The sequence below is a fragment of the Periophthalmus magnuspinnatus genome, chromosome 7, assembly GCF_009829125.3.
Source record: "Periophthalmus magnuspinnatus isolate fPerMag1 chromosome 7, fPerMag1.2.pri, whole genome shotgun sequence".
NCBI classification, from domain to species: Eukaryota; Metazoa; Chordata; class Actinopteri; order Gobiiformes; family Gobiidae; genus Periophthalmus; species Periophthalmus magnuspinnatus.
Window position 1 is genome coordinate 25,736,915 of NC_047132.1, and position 21,313 is coordinate 25,758,227.

Sequence of the window (21,313 nt, forward strand, 5' to 3'; positions counted from 1 at the left end):
TACTTGCCAAAAATGTGTTTTTGGCACTCTTAGTCTCCCCTCCCTTTGCTCTCTGAGGTAAGTTACTCCCTCTTCAGAGCGCCATCACATTACAATCAGTTTGCATTCTGCTAATGAAACAACTGCACAGGTTTGTGAAGTTGTAGTGTATTGTTTTGTATCCTGTTTTTGCATATTTATGGAAAACTGCCATGTAGGAGGATGATGTTGGTTTGTGGACACAGTTTAGGATTGTTTAGAGAGAGACTGCAAGATTACTCAAACATGCATGGATGACCTATTTAGGCATGTTTTTGATGAGGGAACATGGTAGAAACTGCATAATACCCCCTCTTTAAGAGTAAAATCAAAGAATGGAAATATATATTTTAATATAATAGTCTAATGTTCGTTCAAAAAATGTCTTTCAAGTTAGTCTGAAAAACCATATGCATTCATCCAGTTATATTAGGTTATAGCAAAAGAAGCTGATTTCTACTCTCAGTCAGAGATCACAGCAGCATTTTTTTTCTACCTGATTCAACAGGAAAGGCGAGGGCCCTGCTGTAGGAGTAATACTTTGTAATGGTATTAGGAGGGCTGTAAAAGTGTCAGAGCTCTGTAAGCAGGCAATCGCACAGTAAGCCATGCCTAGTGGCTGTTGCAAGCATCAATCATAGAGTAGTGTTTATAAAGGCTAAAAAATGAAAGAGCACTTATATGTGATGGCAACAGATAAGCATTACTTAAAAGTATTTCCCCAATAAATTATTGTACTGCAGCAGTAAAATAGACAATATAAGCATGGAAAAGGCTGTAAAAGATTAATGTTGCGACGGTAACACAAAGAACTAGTTGAATATATGAATAGTCTGGTCTTGTTAACAAGATAGCCTTTTTATTTATTTTTTCTTTTGTACAGCCACCCATTCACCCGAAATGCATCAACGTGTTGGTGTTTTGTTTTTTCATTAATATGTGTGATTATAAACTTTTGATAAAAAGCAGACAGCACAAAAGGAACTATCAAGGTGAACTGACTGTAATTGTTCTGCCAAATACTAAATACAGCCTGCGTCACTGTCACCCTGAGTTTATTACAGTATGGGTGCAGTTTTTGTCAATATGATGTTATATAACAACACTTACTGTTACACTGGAAGGCATTCAGTGGGTTTTGATATAGTGCCTGAATTTGACATTGAGCATAAAATTCTCTTCAAGTCCATAAACCTCTACTGTTTCTGGCTGAAACTAAAATAAAAAATCAATCTTGCATAATCCAGTTTTTAGCTACATGATGACCATTTACTGCACATCCATGCAGCATATGGCTTACAAGGTTTATTCATTACGCCACAGTTTAAAAATAAAAAGTCTTTACAAGAGCTTTTACAGTCAATAAACAGATTTTTTATCTTAAAATGGTCATTTGCTGTCAGTTTTGTATTAAAAAGAGCTAATAAATATAAGAGTAAATTTTACTCTCATGGTTTCACTTTTAGTGTGAGACTATTTATTTATGTTTGGATTTGGCAAGCATCCATTTTGTGATATAAAACTGCAAACACAGTGAATCATACGCATCGACCCTAAATGCCACTTCTGTTTTTGTAGAAAGTCAACCACAAACAGGACTGCAACTCCCTACATCCAAGTTTTCCCCAAACTTCAGGGACCTTTCCATGTCTGCAGCACACGCCCATGTCTGCAGCCTCACTCACTAGCTGTGAATAATTACATAAGCATATGCATATAGCATTGTCATTAAATCCTTGCAACAGGGAAGGTATTATTTGCATGTAACCACAATGAAAGGAGGGACTGTGGCTGTATTTGGACATGTTGGGAGAGTTAACTAGAGCGTAATTGTGCATGAAAATGTGTTTCTGTTCTGTGGGTCTATGGTCTTACTCAAAATGATTTTGCTTCTCAAGACTCCTGAAAAGAATGTTCTATTGCTAAAAAAAAAACATTTTGCACATTTTTGTTTCTTGAAATATGACTTAGGTGCTCTGCCATACTCGCTGAGAAGCCAAAACATTTCATTAAATAGCCATGAAGTTTGTGTGGCAGGTTGAGTCCTACCTTATAATAAAGTAAAGAAGTGCCCATATACTAGAATGTAATTGTATTTTTGTCCTCCATACACGAGGGCATCCACCATAACCAAGCTATGTATTTATATGGTCTGTACTGCAAGGATGCTGCAAATATAACCTCTTATCATGAATGACAAAAAACAGGAGAACTAAACTTAGAGTATGTCTTGACATGTAAGTTGAAGCGTGCAACTACACAAGAAAGCATTTTATCCATGTTTAATAGAGAAATAATTTATTTTGACTCACTATATTATTTGGACCCAGTATTCAACAACATTTTTTTAACAATTTCAGTACTTACTTATTATATTCAGATTGAAATCAAATAAGCTCTAAAGACAGAAAAATGGGATTTGGCTTGTCACATGTCACACTGAGTATTTCTTTCTTTATTCATTTATTTATTCATGGCCGACCTCATAGCATAACCAAATTTAGTTTTCATTCAAATCTCCAGACCCTGCTGCATCTGGCCCCGTCTTCGAACATTTTTTACAGCCAAAAACCCCACAAATTACCCCAGTCATTTCAGTATAGGCAGTTTATTTTTCTATTTTCCAAAAACACATGAAAACTTAGAACAATGCTATGAGGCTAATGATTTATGGTAAAGGTACAGTATGTAACTTTCTAGAGGTGGCTATGTAATCCCTCAGTCATCCAGGTATGATCCATGGTTTAAAAAAATAAATAAATAAATAAAATTGAAATTTTTCTTTTACTTTCTAGAGGTGTCATGTCACCTGCATGATCCCACGGAAACAGAAAGTTACAACCTGCAGCCATACTCCATGGAGACAAATATGTTTAGATACGACATTCTGTGGGAGATTATTGCAAAAAGAACAACATTTACAAGAAGACAAGGAGGGTGAGGCCCACCTCCGGGCCAAAAGAAAGAGTGTGAGGTTTGTGGAGATGCAAGCCCACTTTTTGGATAAAATAGTTACATAATGGGGCTTTAACATGTCTTGCACCTTTTAAAAACAATAAAAAATGTTTGAAAAATGGAAGGCTTCATAAAAATTGTGAAATTAGTATTGCAATAATAGATTTTTTATTTTTTTTATGGCTCATCTCTACATGTTAATTGAAATAACTGAGATAATTAATTGATACTAAGATTGTTATGGTACTGAAACAGACAAAAATGTTAAATCTAATTAAATTTAAATAAATAAAATAAAATAAATAAAATAAAATTAAGGACAGTAAACATGTTGTGTTCTGACATCTTGTCATCAATATACCAGTAGAATATAGAAAGAAATTACTTTGGTGGCTAATTAACTTGTCCTTGGTCTAAAGAAACAAAACACTAAAGGCTGAGCTATAAATCAGTGCAGACCTTGTTTCCTTTGGGCTATTCAGCCACTTGGGGTGTAAAACGCTCAAAGGCAATGAGCACTTGAAAGTCTGGAACTGGACAGTTTCTGCCCAGCAATTATCGTGTCTGCGTGCCTCCTAAACACTGCATACCAGATACGTTTGGGCCTCTTCAGCGGCAATGCTAGTTATGGAGACACACATGCTAATGACACCATATTCTGAGAGGCGCAGAGACAGGGCCCCTGGCCATCAGTTTTAAAGCACATGCCACACAGCCTGCACCACCCACGCCATACAGACGTATTATTGATGACCATGAAGGTTTGCTCTCCGTCAGGGTGGCTGCCTTTGGCAACAAAGCAGTAAAACAACTTGTCAAGATAACGTTCTCATAAGTGCTTATCAGTAACCTACATTTTCTTTGTAAGAAAAGAAAAAGATTATAAAGATGGGTATAGATATGAATATTGGCTCATCTTTTCTTTCTAAGAGTATTTCATTATAGGAACGACACCCAATAAGGAGCAGACTGACATGCACCTGTCACATGGATTGATGTGTCCAGCTGGAGAGATGGGCTCAGAGACACAGGAGAAGACGGGCACATTAAAATGGACGACCTCAAAAAAGGGATGTGTTAAAGTTTGAAGGTAACAAAGAGATGGAGTTAGATCAGAATGGAGCTAGGTGACATGAAGTAGATACTGGATACCTTCAAGGTGACTCAGTGTGACATAACATTCCCAAAGGTTTACTGCACAAAGAGAAATACACAGACAGAGAGAGAGAATGTCAAGGCGCAAAAGCTCTTTGCAGATGTCCAAATAGGCAGTAAATCTTCCCGAAGACCTGAGGGTGCTCAAATGTTTTTTGACTGAATCTGTCTCTCAGCCCAGTTGCTCCAGAATGACTAAAACATTAACAAAAGTATTCAGAGTGCTGGTAGCAAACCAACCAACCCCCATGCACTGTTGCACAAACATCAAACTGTGCAAACATGGACAAACCAAAATGGCCTCCATTCAGATGTCTAAATGTGAGTTTTTGTGAAACTTGGAGAATGCTTGACTGAAGAATGGGCTTGTACACAAACTATCTCTTTAGCTGCGCACTCCCATTCCCATGAGTCATAAAGTGTCCCCTGGCATTTGACTAGAGAGGGCTGTGTGTCGAGTTACAGGTGTTCTTTTTAACACAGTTGCTTGAAAAAGAGGTTTATGACTTTTCTTCTATGGAGGGCTAAGGAAACAGAAGTGACATTGGACTTAAAAACAAGTTTAAACTTGATTACAGCAGGATGTAATCACCTTAACAGCACAACAAAAAAACATGCAACACTCTACAGCAGCAAAGGATTTTTACCACATCAAGACCAAAATACAAATTACTTCAATTGTAATTTGGAAAATTGGAGTAGAAAAAATGTATTGTAAATGCAAAAGACCTGAAACATTACTAATATGAACAAAATGTTTACTACTGTACTCTTGTTCAGATGCACTACAGCAATTGACTATTAATCTCCATGAATAAACCACTTTGTAATAAAACAACAAGTTGTGGAAGAAATAGTCATTTTTATGGGCAAAATATTACAACTTCATGTTTGGAATTTCTTCAGTCCATAGTTACCTTAAAATGAATCACCCACACTTTAAACAAAACAAAAAAAGTTCATGCATTAGTTTAAAGTGGGGTTTACAGTGTATTTGCACTATATACATGATTAAACATTACATTTATTCAACATTTATTTTGTCATGTTATTGCCTCACTGATTTATCCCTTGCATCCTCAAAATGTGATGAAAAGAATACAAGTATTTCCATATTAATGCAGAATTCTTTAAAATTAAACTAACGTCAAAGGTAATGCAGGAAAAGAATCTGTGTATTCTGCAGGACACGGTCTGGACTGTGCGTGCTCAACTGCCCCCTGGCAGTGGCAGCTGTTACTGCACTCATAAAACCACTCCCTGCAACAGAGTACTACACAAAATGGTCATTTGTCGAATATTGTGAACCTATGTTAGGAAGGTAGAACTTTCACTTTTACTTGTGCTGTGTCAAGAACTAAAAAAAACCCCTGAGCTTTACAAAGTTTACAAACAAGTAAATACATGTCTGTCAGTAATGTATGAATTATAGTAAATATTTCAAAGTAAAACAATTAATTGAACAAAAAACTACACGTGTTTAAACCTAAATTAGAATTATCAACTTTTGTGGGTGTTCTGTCATCTTCAGTATAGGGATTTGAATACAGGATTGATTCTTTTGTAACAGCCATCAAAATGACAAACTTCTGTGACTGAACTGCAGTGCAGCTCTGGGGGTACTGCATTACAATACCTCGGTTCAACTGATGGTGGCAGTATAGGCTCTGACACAAGACAAGGCCATGGCCGGAGGTTTTCTATGTCTCGACACAATATAAACCTGCACTGTTTTGTTCGTCAGTGAATGATGACCACTGAATAATGGAAATGCTTTTAATTCTCACAAATGTAAAAGTAGTGTAAGATGAAAAAAAACCCAACAGTTTTACTTGGTTTGAATAAAATTAGCTGATTATACTGTTTCAAGGCTATACATTTCTACCTTCCTTTCAATCAACATCTTTTTAGTGATAAAGTCTAAAGGTGAGAGTGTAACAGCACTGCCACATCCATTTTACAACTATTAAACTCTCCACAGAGCACAATGACATCAGTGAATCTCAGAGGTGGAGACAGAGCCAGAATACGGTCATTCAAATTAATTAACAAATGACCTTAGATTAACAAGGGGGGACATTTATCCAATATTCAATAGATAATAGATTCATACATAATATATCATTGGAAAATTAATTCTTATTTTGTTTTACAAGTATGCCTTTGCACTGCACAACTATTTGCATCATATTGGTACCATCATATTGGTAGTTTATTAACCTGTTTTTAAATAAGGATTATATATAATTGTATACAGATACTATAACACTGATGATGAAATGCCGAATGAGTTGCTCTCTGAAATAAGAGTGAAATCAGCTGCAGTTAAAATGGCAATTCCTTCCATTTCAAAGAGACTATAACTGACCCATCTCAGAGGGGAAAGTCAATCTCAAGGTGCACTAATACGGACCCATGGAAAGGGCATAAATCCCTAGAAAGCAACAAAGAGGAGATCAATAAAGCATGTAAACAAACCACAGTGAAATGAAGTTTAGATGGATGAAGGGGCAGCTGAGGGTGAGCAGAGGAAACTGAAGAAAGGGCACAGAGCCAGTGGCAGTATAGAGTGAGGAGCCGTGGATGCACAGCCATGAAGGAGAATCGTGGGCAAAGATGGTTGGCAGCCGAGGTAGGAAAGGGAAGTGAGAAATTAAAGGAGAGAGAAAAATGGTAGTGTAGAAGTGATTTATGCTAGTTGTATAATTTTCTACAACACTGCTCCCACTCCCCCACCCACTCCAGTCTCCTCCATACCTCACCCTCCCACCAGGGTGAGCTCCTCCTCACTGTCACACCAAGCAGTACTCCCTGGCCACACCAGCCAGTGATTAAGATTCTGTCGTGATGCGACTGCAGCACTTCGCAAATGGAAGACTGGACATAATTTCCCTAAAATGCTGTTTTTTATCACCTATTTCCCCTTCATCAGCTTGCCGCACACGATTGATAGCTGATGGCACCTCTGACAACTTAACGTTTTTTATGGCTAGATTTATGGGCTATCTGCTCCTCTCCTTTTACAGCTCAAACTCTGTAAAAATGCTTATTTCTCAAATAAGGAGAGGGAGGGTGCGTGCCTATGTGTATGCAATAGTATCACATGCGGCGAAATGTATGTATGAGAGGCAAAGTCCCACCCCACTGCGGTGTAGTCCAAAACAGAGCATCTGCATTTTTTCTCTGCACTTGAATATGAATTGTTGAAAATAGCCATGAACTCATTCCTTATTTACAATTATGACTTGCGATTACTTTTAAAAATAGATATTCTTGATTTATCTTTATTATGTGAAAGAATTGTTAAAAGTTCATAAACTGTTGTTGAAGCTCTCAGGTTCAGACATGTTTGGCTAATTAGTGTAAAGGTGTTTGGGGTGAACACCTGAGCCGCAGTGCTGTTCATATGGGAATGTCTGTCTCTGCATGTTGGAGGGTCTTGGAACTGGGCTGTGTGAAGTGTGTCCATTGCAGGATTCACTCCCTCTGGTCAGATTTACAGCCAGGACTGCCTCCCGGTTAGCCTTCTCCTCTCCTCCACTGATGAGCCTGGCAGATCCCAGACAAACGGCCCCAGGGACTGAGGTGCAATGGTGGTGGGGGAGGGGCCATATGAGCAAGAGAGACTGATGAAATCAGTGATTCATAGACATACAGGAGGACACACCCTGGAATGGGGTAATACCACACATGTTTTAACTGGACCAGCCCATAATTCATTGGTTTCCAAGGCTACACACACACCTTGAGGAAGAAGCCCGAGGAAACCATCTCTGCTTTTAGATGAAGTCCATAGATGGGTGGATTCAAATTCAAGGCTGCCATGCACATCATGAGCCTGCACTCTGGTAGATGGGGCCAATCTGTTAAGTAGAGAGAACCAGTTTATCTGATGAATTGCTCTGATATTCTCAGAGTTACAGACCGATTTTGGTTACACTTGAAACCGTGACCACAAATTATTTAATGATATAGGCAAGACATTGTCACACAATACAGAAACTCTGCTGTTGACATTAAATTGTGTTTTGAATGTAGAGAAAGACTAACCCCATAAATTTGTCTTGTTGTTGTTGTTGCAATTAAGCTTTAATTTAGCAAGCCCATCCTGTTAATTCCAACAGTTCTCTGCTAGCATATGAAACATGGTGATGATAAATAAAAGCCCAGAGTGGTGCACTCACATGTTCCATAGTGTGCTCTTTAGGACGTTGCTCATTAGAGTGGATGTTCATTTGACTAAAAAAGGGTAGATGGTGGAAAATGTAAAAGGAATTTGTGAGAGCATTTTAAAAAGGGACCATTTAATCAGAATCATTATTTTTTGCAGTTCTCTGATGGCTCGTAACTGTGGTCTACGAAGAGAGGAATGCCACAGCGGGGCTTAATTTAAAGCCAGAAAGGTCACCGCACTAAGGAAGGTCTGCAGCTCCGCCAAAAATATAAAATGAGGAGTAGAAAGAGAAAGCTGTGGGGGTGGGGGGCAATCCAAGGAGGAGGGCAGGATTAAAGGAGAACAGAAAATATCCGCTCTAAAGGCCACATGTGCTTTCTATGTGTTATGGAACAAATATTTAGTGGTGTGGAGAACACTGACAGGACTACTTTAATTAAACTGTAACAGAACTGACTTCAAAACAGTTGCAGGAGTTGTGTATTTTTACTTTAATAGTGTGTCTGAATACAATTAGCTATAATGCCCTACAATTTAAATGAAAAAACACAACATCTATACTCAGTGAAGGATTGCCAATCTGTCCCACAATCTGTGTTGGCAGAAACAGAAGCCTCCTCGAGCCATAGCCGAATGAGGTTTCCATGCTCCGTCCAAGGCAATAACAGTCAGATGGAATAGTAGCTTTGCCACTGCAACTCAGCAAAAGAATAAAACACTGGAAACACTTCACATTAACTAAACATTTATTTTAAATTTTTTTTTTATCTATATACTTACCGAACAACCGCAAAACTGTATCTCCTTTGCTTTTATCTATGTTCAACAAATAAGTACCATGAGTCTTAAATCATTTGTTTATATATGAGTATTTGACCACATCACATAAAAACAAAAGATTCTCAAGACAGCAGACTGACAACCTCTGAGCATTGCACTTTGCAGAGATAAAGCGGGTTCAATTTTAATGTTGCTAGCACACGGAGACACACAAAGCTCACTTATAAAAACAAGATGCCCCCTTTGCTTGTAAACGCACCAGCCCCCAAAGCCCAAGGGGTGAGGTCAGCTAAGGTGGTCCAAATTAAGAGGACGAGAGGAATTCGACTTACAATACATCCACAAGATCAATTTCTACACTTAAATTTTCAATCCAATTCCCATCTCTTTTAAAAACTAATACCAAATTCCAATCACAGCTGCAGTAAAGCATTAGCTTGTAAAAGGTCATAGTGTAACCTCTGAGTTCTCTAAATTGAATGTTGCTTGTCCCACTTTGCTTTGAAATACTGCAGAGGCTGATATAAAAACGACCCTGTGCACAATCACACCTCCACTGGGACTTGCAGCCGGCGCATCACTAGCTGTTCGTTTTGATGTCATGTATCACAACACAAAGTTAACGGGATGTTGGCTGGCTGTGTGAAGAGAGATGGAAATCCCCCAACAGGAATATAAAGTAGCGCAGGGTAGCTCAGAACAGTTTTTGGAAAGGTGTATCTGTGTTTGCTGCCCATATCCGAATGCTCACATACAAAGGAGCATCTCTGCAGGAGCCAACCAGGGATCTGATCAGATGGACGATCAAACACTAATCATTCCCTCACGGCCTATACTGAGTAAAGCTGTCATTAATTTTGCGGAATTACATCAAATCTGAGACATTCTTTATGTGGCCCACGGCCTGTAGACAGTTATACGACAGGGACTGCTGCGCTAAGCAGATGGGGCAGTTTGGCCGTGCATACTAAATACCTCCGTCCCCCATCCCTCCACTACTCTACCCTCCTTCTAGGCACTACTGCGGCTTTCTTTGTTTTCCACCCTTCCTACGATGTTGGAGCCTCACCAGATGTGACTAGTTGATTTCATTAAGTTATTTATTTTTTACACTCTTGTATTATGTTTTAAAAGAATAGAACACAAACACAAAAATAAATACAGACTAATTAAACATCAAGATTTTATGTGAAGAAATCTTATATAAACAGGAACAGTAGGTCAGTGTTTTCTTGCCAACTGTTGATGGCAGTGGCCAGTGACACATACCTGCAGTGTGATGAGCCAGTAGCACTCTGCAGCTAGATAATTTTCATTTTCCAGTAGAATTTCCCATGTGACTGCAAGAAATAAGAAGAAATTACAAGGATTATTTGCACTGAATAGAGGAGAAATCAATGACTACTCTACAGACGACTATAATAAAAATAACAATGAATTAGAAACATTGAGCATAACAAAATGTGATTTTACAATAATTATAAAAAATAACCACAATACAGTCCCCCCACTTCTTGTAACGAAATATACTCACCAAACAGTAATGGGCCACAATGATCTCTGCGCAAAAATAAATAAATAAATCCAAATTCTCCAAGTAGATGGGCTTTCAAAACAAACTTTGGAATCTATGTGTGTTAAATTTATCCCATTTATTTATATTATTATGTACAATCTCCTTCCCTCTGGAGAGCAAAAAGTTTGTGCCTGTTTTCCGCTATAATAGAAAGTTCACTGACTGACTATATAAATGCATTGAATTTATTCTACCTTGTGTTGTTTATTTTTTGTTTGTTCTGTTATCCTCCTAAAATTACATTTGTTTTACAGTATACCAAATAATGGATGTGAACTTATGATAGTAGGCTATATTCTGAGATGTCAACACTTGGTAAAGACAAATTTCCTTGTCAAACAATATTTGATAAGGTTCGGTAATATAATACTGCATATCATTGAATAATAGCTTGATGGTGCTGTGACTTCAGCTTTACAATGCAATGAAAATGTGTCGAACAAATAAAGGTCTTAAATAAAAAGTTAAAACGCCATAATTTTCCTCCAGTGGAGGGCTTTGGGTATCTCCGTTTTAAGGCTCACAAATTATTAATCCAAAAATAACTTATTAGGCTTCCACTTTCACTGTCCAAGACCAACCAGGACACAATTAACCTGTTAGATTCCCTACTTGAGGGAGGGGAAGAATGAAAACAGAACTGATGTATATGTACCAATAAACATAAGCCTACGTTAAGGGAATGTCAACAGTAGCCTAATAGTCTGTGTATTAGAGAAACAGAAGCATTGGCATCAGATTCAACTATCTTTTGAAATACCTTGATGTACTTTATGATTGAGTTCAGTATTTTAACTGTTATTTGCATTATATGCCTAACACACAAACTAATAATAATATTCTTCTTCTTAATAATAATAATAATAATAATAATAATAATAATAATAATAATAATAATAATAATAATAATTATTATTATTATTATTATTATTATTATTATTATTATTATTATTATTATTATTATTATTATTATTATTATTATTACATTAATATTATTAATATTATTAATATTTATTATAGCCTATATAGTCTATGGTCTATCAGCTCAGGACTACACTGGAGCTGTCATTAGTCTTAGGTCTTTTAAAATAGTATACTGCCATCTGCTGATCAAAAAGTGTCCCCTCCTCACGTGCACTCTTGGAAGAAAAAAAAAAAACCCGACACCGACTCCAGGACATTGAATAGCCCAATGGTGCTCCGTAGAGTTTAAATGTAATTTCGAAATGTAGCCTACAGTAGGCTGCCTACTGTACCCCACTGGGCGAGGAAATCATGTAGCTATATAACTATTGCCAACTAATAGGCACAAAATTTGATGTAGCGCGTGTAGAGATCAAAGTGTTCATCTTAAAGTGGGGCAGTTGGAGCACACACAGATATGGAGCAGTGTTTGATGGAGCAAATCGCAGACTGCACTGGTTCGGTAACATTTTAACAATAACCTCTTCCAGTCCCAGTTTGAAAAAATAATCAACAGACTGAGCTCGATTCGTGAAAACTACACGGTCGATTTTCTTTTGAAGGGGCTCCTGCTGGACGCTTCATCTGGACTGGGAAATGTAGTTTAGAGTGCAACACTGCGACGTTACTTTAATCCCGTGCAGGACTACATTTCCCACAATTCATTTGTAAGAGTGAGGTTGTCATGCTCGTGTTTGCGCCGCGTGTTTGTTATTGTTTTCTTTTAGTGACAACTAAGCTCGAAGAAGAACACGCACTGATAAAGCAGCGTGTCAGATGTAAACTGTCGGATATTGTGGCATAGGAATATGTTTTTTATTGTGTGAGCGACAAAGGTAAGAAGATGATACACTGTTACAACGAACGCATTTTCAGTAGTCCAGGTTCTTTAAACTTGGCAAAGCATAGCGATTGTCCAATGTCTGCGACATTACGTCTATTAGCCTCTTGTTAATGTCATAAGTGTGTCTGCCAATTAACGCACATCGCATGTTGTGCAGGCCTTTGTAGTGTTTCTACTTAGGATACTGTTTTTCTCGACATGTAGGCCTTACCTCGCTGATGTGCATAACCTCAGATCTGTAAAAAGTGCTAGCGTAGGCTGCAATAGGCCTGCTATTGTAGCCTACCACTGATGACGAGCTACAGAAGAAGCATAGGATATAGTAGTTTTTTTTTTCCTTACGTGGCAAATTCAAGTCTTTTTATGTCATTCCTTTGGCATTTTTAACAACTTAGTGCCACAAGGTTACTAATCCTCCTCTGAACTCAATGCCATAACCATGTAGTCTTTAATATGCTGTACATTGAGAGTGGTTGTATATAATAGCATTTTAATGAATTTAGTAGTTTGTTTAGGCCTTGTTTTTCACAGCTATTAGCACGTGTCTGTCGTGTTTCAGGCTTTATTGATTCAAGCTAAAATAAGTAAATAAATAAACGAATAAACAAAACAAACAAAAAACTAAACAAAACATAAAACCCAGACAGACTAAAGCTGTAATGACAAAGTATAGCCTAATTAGTCTTCTTAAGTGACCTAGCCAACATGTTTTAACCTGACACATGGGGCCACATTAGTATCCTATATTATTTATTAGAAGTGTCTGTAGATTGTTTGCTCCTATTTTAGAATTGTGCTCTGTGTATTTGTCAGCTCAACTTGAGCCATATGTGAGAGGCCCATACACCTTGTGTACACGTGACAATCACAACTGGTTTGGCAAACCTTTAAATAGCTTTCGTGGCATGTGTTGTCAAGGTCGGTCTAATAAAAATGTGTCATTCATTTTCTCTTTTAAAGGTCCTATATTATTCACAATTGCCTTTAGCCATGTTATTACCTTATCAAAAACATGAGTGGCATTGTGTTTTTTTCATTCACACATGTTTGAGTAACCCCTTATTACCAGTCTGTCTACATCTCCAAAGCTCAAAATGCTCTGTTCTACCTGGTGATATCATGAATCTGTAGTTTTCACGTTAACAGCTACTTTTTACCTTTTGTTTAGTAGAGATTGGAAATTCCAGGACTGAAATTATCCAATTGATTTTAGTGAAGTTGTATAGTGTTTAAAAACACAGTGGGGCACATCTTGTATTAACACATGACATCACAAGGTGAAATAGAGTGTTTTCTGTTTGGGAGAAGAACTCAGCCTAAATATGCAAGATGTGTGTTTTAAACATGTGTGAATGAAACAAAATACAACTACGTTTATGTTTGAGGCAACAACATTATAAAAGAGATCAGAAAATAATATGTAATATGGGCCCTTTAACTTATAGGTACTATTTAACTACTTGTATCGTTCTTCCATGAATGCTGCCCCTCTTTTTAGTATTGAAATGGAAAAGACTTGGCCAGTGGAGTTCAGGAACATAAGCTGCAGTTATTTCCCTGAAAGTAGAGTTGATTGCCACTACACGGTGAGCTCACAACACACCTGGGCCAGTGCAGACTGGATAGGGCTTTTCAAGGTAGGTAACAAACCCATAACTTAAATGTGAATGTGTCGAATTGATTCACTTTAACAGTGTGTATTTTTTTAGGTTGGGTGGTCCTCTGTGAAAGAGTATCACACATTTGTTTGGGCCCTTGCTCCAAATGACTTTGAGGAAGGCACAGAGTTCAGCTGCTGTGTACAATTCCAGGGTATTAATTTATACTTATGTTTCTGTTAATGTATGTAATAATTTTTATAACATGCCATTTGCAAATGTACTTTACACAAATATGCACAATTTGGAGCCAGGACTCCATCTGATAAAAAGTTAAACAAAAATGATTGGTTTACCATAGCCTTAGCATTTACCTCTGTCTCTGTTCACTTAAGTCACTGAAAGTCAGGAGGGGGGCAGGGAACATGTGCAGCAGGTGTGACCCCTACTGAAGTGATTTATCTCACACATATTATCACTCTTCACTGCACGCATCAAACGAAAACTGTTAGCTATTCTTATCATTTAACATGAAGTAGAGATCTGTAGTGCAAACCTGAATCCTGGGTCACTTCCTGTATCTGTCAAATTAAATAACACTTTAAAATTATTTTTATTTTTTATTTCAGATCTGTTATTATATGTTTCTGTTAACATAACATAATAAAAAATAAATGCTAGTTTTTAGATGTTTAGATGTTAAATTTATGCTTTAAAAAAATCTGCTGTTCCTTTTATTCTACAGCTTCATACTTGCCTTGTGCTAGCTCTACACAGTATGAGTTTGTGTACATCGATGCCAAGGGTGACGTGTGCTCCCGCAGCTCCTCTTTCACTTTTTCTGCCCCAAAACCATTGGAAGATCTCGTGACCCTTGAGGAAGATTCTCATGGAGAGGAAGCAGGAAACGACATGCTGCTGGTTGTACCCAGGGCTGAATTGTTGCAGGTAGACGGAAGTGAACCACATGTTATTTGTCTAACCCTCTATATAAATTGAAGAAAAGCCTGACATTGACATTTTCAAAGAAGTAGTCATTCACAAATGTAATTTATTGATTTGTTTTCTTAGAATCACCTACAACAATGTCTGCATGAGCGAACAGAGCTTATACAGCTCCAGAAAGAAACAAACAAGCTGAGAGAACAAGAAAAGGAGGAGTATAAAAAGGCAAAGCAGTCATGGGACAGGCAGAGCAGTAATTATGAGATGGAAATTGCCAGATTACAGAATGATCTAAAGCATGCACAAGACAAACAGGACAAGATGAAGGAACTGCAAAAGGTTGGTACAATAGTTTTCTCAAAGTCTCTGCTGATAGACCATAAACTATATAGGCTATAACAAGTGTGAGTGTGCTCTGAGAAGGGCCCCCAGTGTACATTAGTTTATTCTATTTACTTCACGGCTTGATCTTTGTTCACGCACATTGCTCATCATTCACCCCAAGTACCACACAATGAACCACGTGAGAAATGATCAGTCCACAATTTTTTTTTTCTTTGATAACCAGATTCAAGCTAAGGTAACCCTGTGATCGTACATGCACGCTTAAGCGTAAAGTCCCTCTATCACACACACTAACAAGTGGCATAATTACTCCATGAAAGCCTTTTCTTTTTATAATTAGTGATAATGTCCTCACTAAATAAACAGGCCATTTATTGCTTATTTAGAAGGAGACAGCTTTTGGAGAATCTCTGCTTCAAGATAAATGTGCTTTAATGGAAGAAAAAGATCTGTGTGAGCAGCGGATCAGAGAGCTGGAGGAGGACATCAAAATCATGGCAGAAAGGACTGTGGAAAGAGACATTGAGCTAGACAGGTTAGAAATAAATACATTAGTGCTTATTTATTTTTTGATCTATTTTTGTATGCACTTGTTAACTGAATTTGTGTTTATAGGATGAAAGAACGAGCAAGGAGAGTAGGAGTTCAGAAGAAAGAAGAAGAGAGTGAGAGGATAAATCTTCAGGTAAACCATGCTCCATACATGCCAGAACATTTCTATATTTGTCTCAAACTTTAATCTCTTTATTAATTTAGATCAAGTTGGAACAAACTCAAGCGGAGCTTCGAAATCTATCCAAAGAGTTCCAGAGCCTAAGAAACTCACTGGCCCAAAGAGACACCAGTATTATTCAGCTTCAAAATACCATCACTACCCTCACCCAAAAGCTCACGATTGCCCACAGAAAAGAGGTCAGACACTCATAATATTGGTCTAGGCTAGATAGGTAGTCCTGAAAGAACCAAGCTCAAGCACTGGAGAGGAAACAAATTTGGGGACAATATGGTATACCTTACCTAAATACACCACCTTTTGAAAGCTACTTAAATTTGTGGAAAAGTAATTTTGGGCCATTCATGTCACTTTAAATAGATTCTAATGCAGAGTTCTGTTAATTTACAACTAGGCGGACAGTGAGGCAGCAATGAAGGAGATGCGGAGCTTACGGGAGCGTCTGAGTTTGAGTGAGCGCACAGCTGAGGGGCTAAGGAATGACTTGGGTGCCATGGTAACGCAGAGGGACATGGGCCAGGCAGAGCTGCACCAGGCCCGTCTGCAGGCAGCACAGCTCACCCTGCAGCTGGCTGATTCAAGTCTGGCCCTGAGAGAGGGGAAAGCTCACTGGGCACAGGAAAAGCAAGGTCTACAGCAAAGTACTGAGGTATGGCACTATGCAAGAAAACTTAAACATAAAAATAGCTGTGCCCTTATACATTTACATGATTTGACATTACATTTGATTTTCTTATCACAATAGATGCATCATGAACTCATTGATAAACTACATGCAGAAATTCAGAATTTGGAAGAGACCGTGCAAGAGGAGAAAATGGAGAGAGTAAAGCTGGAAGTGGAGCTTGGACGAGAAAAGGACTGCAACAGGGTAAAAACAGATAATTGGGTAATGTACAGCACAGGTTCTTAGATTTTTATAGTTTTTACTTTTTCTGCAGGTCCAACTGAATGAAACTACTAGAGAGCTACAAGAGCTGAAGACCAGTCTGAGGGTCACACAAAAGGAGAAAGAGCAACTACAAGCAGAAAAAGACGTCAGTGATCATGTGTTAACTAGACCAAATTCCTCCTGTTTAACAGTAAACAGTGGAATCACATGCACTTACACCACTTTAATACAAATAATGATAATTATTTTGCCCTTAGTAATGTTGCCTTCCTTCCAAGCTGTTATGGGACAATATAAAGATGTTATAATTCATTGATTTGTAGAAATCAGTGAATTTCAGGGCAGCCTGTGGTGATGATTTTTATGGTCACAGTATCACAACTTGTATTTAAATGTAACCACTGCAATGAACAACGTGTGGGTTATGTGGGTAATGCTGGCTGAAACCATGACAAATGTCCTGCTGCTGTGGGTGAGACAATAACAGTATTTTCTACTTAAGGAGTTGATGGAGTACATCTGTCAGCTGGAGCACAAGATGGGAGCAGTGACCACAGTGACCGGTGCCAAGTGGAGCGCTTCCCTGCTGTCCTCTGTCGGTGAGTCCAGCACAATGCTAGTGTGAAAAGTAACACTGTTTAGGAAGCACACAGGCTGTATTGTTCCAACTGACATCACTAAAATAGTAATGATTAAAACTCTAATTATATTGACCTGAAAAACAAATGAACCAGTATGCTTAAGTTTTTAGTTTTATTTTTAAATCATGTGCATGTCCAGAATCAAACTGGATCAAAAATAAAATGATACAAAAATATCTCCTTACAAATAAAATAAAGATATTAATTTTCTTATGTGAATAAATAATTTTTATTTTAATTTTTAGCCATGAATTCACTATCTGATTCTGAGGATGAGAGCTCTGAGGCCTTCCAGTCTGTCAGTGCCCCTCTTGGACACTACAGCCTGTGTGAGCATAGCCAGCCTGAATCGCTGCTCCTGGTTACCCCTCCACAGTCGCCCCGGGATACTGAGAGGAGTGCAGTGGTCATCAACCAGCCAGCACCTATCTGCTCCCCCCATCAAACCAGCTCTGACACCCTAGCTCACAGCTCAGATTCGGTGAGACTATTCATCTATGATATAGTCCAATTACTATGTGAATGATAATGAAAATGAGTTATGTCTTTATGTGTATCGGTAAAACTCAGTCAAGACATTATCACCAAGAAGCAATTAGGCTCAGCACTGAAAGTTATTAGTCAGTAATAGCTGTTACATATAGTGCGTGTGTGTGTCACTGTGTTCAGGAGGAGGAGACTGATGGACTGCAGTATCTAAGACGAAGTTCTGAAGAGGAAAGGGCTCTTCTGCTGCCTGATCATGCAGACACCGTTCTGAGGTACAACACAAACTGATTTTTTTACAATATGATGTTATCTTGAGATAGGTCCCATAAGGATATCTGATCTTTCCTTAAAAATAAAACCAATGTAGAAACTGCATTTGTGTTTTGGCAGCAGATTGGCAGCCTTTCTTTTCCATATGCAGAAGAGTAGTACTGTATAGTTAGTGAGATCTGATATTAAATAATTATGCTGTGTGAGAGATCCACTTAAGCTACTTGAATACTCACACTATAATACTTTCATTTATAGAAAGTCAAATATTTTAGCAATGCAAGAAATTTCAAAGCTCCTTATGCAAACAGTCAACATTATTTATGACCATAGAGTGAGAATGACCGGAAGATGGAAGTTTTGAATATGTGGTCATAAAAGAAGTTAAGAGGAGACAGTGAGACAGAACTGGGCCATGGGAGTGGGAGGACAAGAGGACAGATAAGTTGACAGCAGGCTGTAGCAATGATTTAGCTCTGGGGTGTAGCGCAGTCACAGGCCAATTTTCAGCATCATTAAAGCCTTCACTCTCCCACTCATCTACTCTTTCAGTCTCACCTCCTCTTTGACTAAATTGTCTATTTCTTTCACTTCTAGTTTTAAACTACTATGCATTTTGTCTGTCTCTAGTGATCTGGCTGACACTGCGCTTTGGTAACCAGTGGTTACAACACTCATGAAAGGGACAACTTTTTGAATTAATCCTTGTAACCAGCATTATGCATTTTATTCACTGCTTCTGCAGTGACCCTTCTTTATGCCTAGATGGTCATCTTATTGCTTTTGTTGTTCATTGTTAAAATGACATAATGCTTATAATGGCAAGTCAACACTATATTTCTGGTGAGCACACTTTTAAAACTGCGGGCCTTTAGTGAGGGAATCTGGCAATTCACGGATCACTGTTGTAGCAAATAATTTCTGTTGAATCATTGCTAAGTCAAAAGCTTTACGATGAATGTTGTGTTGATTTTATGATGTTTGTGATTAGGAGTCACAACAGGCTGTGTAATTATTATGACTATGATGTTTTGTTCAGTTTCTTCTGTTGAAATCATAGCCTTTACCACATTGTTTGCCTCCTTTAATCTCCTTTTCCTGCATTTGCAGCTGCATAAATCTAGGGAGAGCAAATTGTGCTTGACTGAGAAAGGGAGAGCTAGGTGGATTATTATTATATTAAATTAAATGATAGCATTGAAGGTTTTGACACCATGAACCTGGATGAGTGAGGGATTACGGATGTTTATGAAGATAATACTTTTACATATTTTTAACTTTTGGATGATTAAATGTCGATTGTTTATTAAAATAATGCAATACATAAATTAATATTTACACAATATTTTTAAAGTTTTGCCTACACTACAGTTGTATTTACCTTTACCTTATAAATTGCCGACAATATATATATGCTTTTATTCTATACTGCATACAATTTAATATGCTTTTCTAATCAAATAGCATACGACAGTAGATATTCTGCAATAAACTGATCATGAGTTTTGTATTTTTCTAAAAAAAACAAAACAAAAACAAGTTAAAATCAATAATAACTTTCATTTAATACTTTTTATTATTCCTGGTTTAAAACAGTGGAGGCTATTTGATAGATGTTTGTTTTCACATATCAGAAGCATCACTTGTGTGTCTGTGGTTTATGCTAGTTTTTCTGTTCTTTTATCCTTTTATTTACATTCAACACTAATGTTTTCATGTGAATTAAACACTTGATGTGTCTCATTTATTTGTGTTTAGTGTTGGGTTTACGTCCCGAGGAAGTTGTTATTTTTGTGGTGCCACTGAGGGCTCTGTGCCAGCACATGCTGCAATAAAGCACCAGTGGTTATGGTTTATTTTGAGGTTTTGTGTGTCAAGGTTACTTGTATTTTCTTAAGGCGTGTAACAGGGTGTGGCCAGGGCTCTAAATAATAAAATGGTTTATGTATCCCAATTGTGTCTGTGTCTTTTCTGGCCAAAGATCATGGCAACATTTTGCTCCTTGACATTTCACTGGTAATTAACTATGGCATTTCTTCATCCACATTTACAACCTTTTACCTCCTGGCTCACCACCACCTCGAACACGTTTCAAACATTTTTTCTTCACTTTTTCCCCCCCCCCCCCCCCCCCCAGGGCAGATTTTACTATGAGCACCATCATACTTGTACCACACCACACCTCCAATTCTTTATTTTTTTCAATCTGCAGTCTTCTGTCTTATACTCCATCTTAAGTCTGGGGTTGACTATAGCTAATTATAAAATCAATGATGCCAGGCTGCCTAGTTTACAGCCCCCTTTAAAACCTTAACTGGGAAATCACTGTGGGATTGATGACTCCCTCACTCTTTATCTCTTTTAATTAGAAATGTAAAAGATATGAAGACCCAGAGGCCAGAATACATTTCAGATTTTTTATGACATCAACGCCTACCATCCTCACATCCCTGCGTCTGTGCTTTACCTGTTTATTTTCATTTTGATTCCCGATGGCACACACCACATTTTCATTCTAGTTAGGCACCTTTACCCTTTCTTCTGTACCCTTTTGTTTAAGACTAGCTGCTGGCACAAGGGAGGAGGACATTAAATTTATGCTCTCTGAGCTTGAAAACACCCTTCACCTTCCTGTCACCTCTGCTTGCTTCTCTCCACTGATCCTCAATTCTCCACAGAGCCACTGTATTTTCAGCAAACACAAACAGGTAATCTTATTCAGATTCAAAACACATTACAAACTCATCATGACACACGCACCCTTTGCTCAGATGTTAATTACTGCATCGATTACACCTGCTGCTCTTTTATTGGAACTTTTCCAATGCCGTTCACTCATTATCAAAGTATGGGTCTACTGTGGGTTGCTAATTTTAAGGAATCCAGAGAAACCCATAGAGTACTCAACTACCAACTATTTACAGTATTAAAATTA

At 37.9% G+C, this 21,313-nt stretch overlaps 1 protein-coding gene across 1 annotated transcript; it reads left to right on the plus strand.

Annotated features, from left to right (window-relative positions):
• Positions 1 to 11,823: 11,823 nt before the first annotated feature.
• calcoco1a (calcium binding and coiled-coil domain 1a) lies at positions 11,824 to 20,332 on the plus strand. Its single transcript, XM_055222812.1, has 15 exons — positions 11,824 to 12,457; positions 13,964 to 14,102; positions 14,175 to 14,277; positions 14,809 to 15,011; positions 15,135 to 15,347; positions 15,740 to 15,888; positions 15,969 to 16,038; positions 16,110 to 16,265; positions 16,481 to 16,735; positions 16,832 to 16,957; positions 17,028 to 17,123; positions 17,481 to 17,577; positions 17,865 to 18,100; positions 18,289 to 18,380; positions 19,009 to 20,332. Exons 2-15 carry the CDS (start codon positions 13,971 to 13,973, stop codon positions 19,034 to 19,036), a joined length of 1,956 nt encoding a protein of 651 aa, XP_055078787.1. The 5' UTR covers positions 11,824 to 12,457; positions 13,964 to 13,970; the 3' UTR covers positions 19,037 to 20,332.
• The last annotated feature ends 981 nt before the right edge of the window (positions 20,333 to 21,313 follow it).

What these genes read in the sequence shown, in the direction of transcription:
- calcoco1a (XM_055222812.1), top strand. Translation starts at nt 13,971, where the DNA reads ATGGAAAAGACTTGGCCAGTGGAGTTCAGGAACATAAGCTGCAGTTAT. An exon ending in TTCCCTGCTGTCCTCTGTCG is followed by an intron (nt 17,578 to 17,864) that starts GTGAGTCCAGCA and finishes TTTAATTTTTAG; the next exon opens with CCATGAATTCACTATCTGAT. An exon ending in CATGCAGACACCGTTCTGAG is followed by an intron (nt 18,381 to 19,008) that starts GTACAACACAAA and finishes GTCTGTCTCTAG; the next exon opens with TGATCTGGCTGACACTGCGC.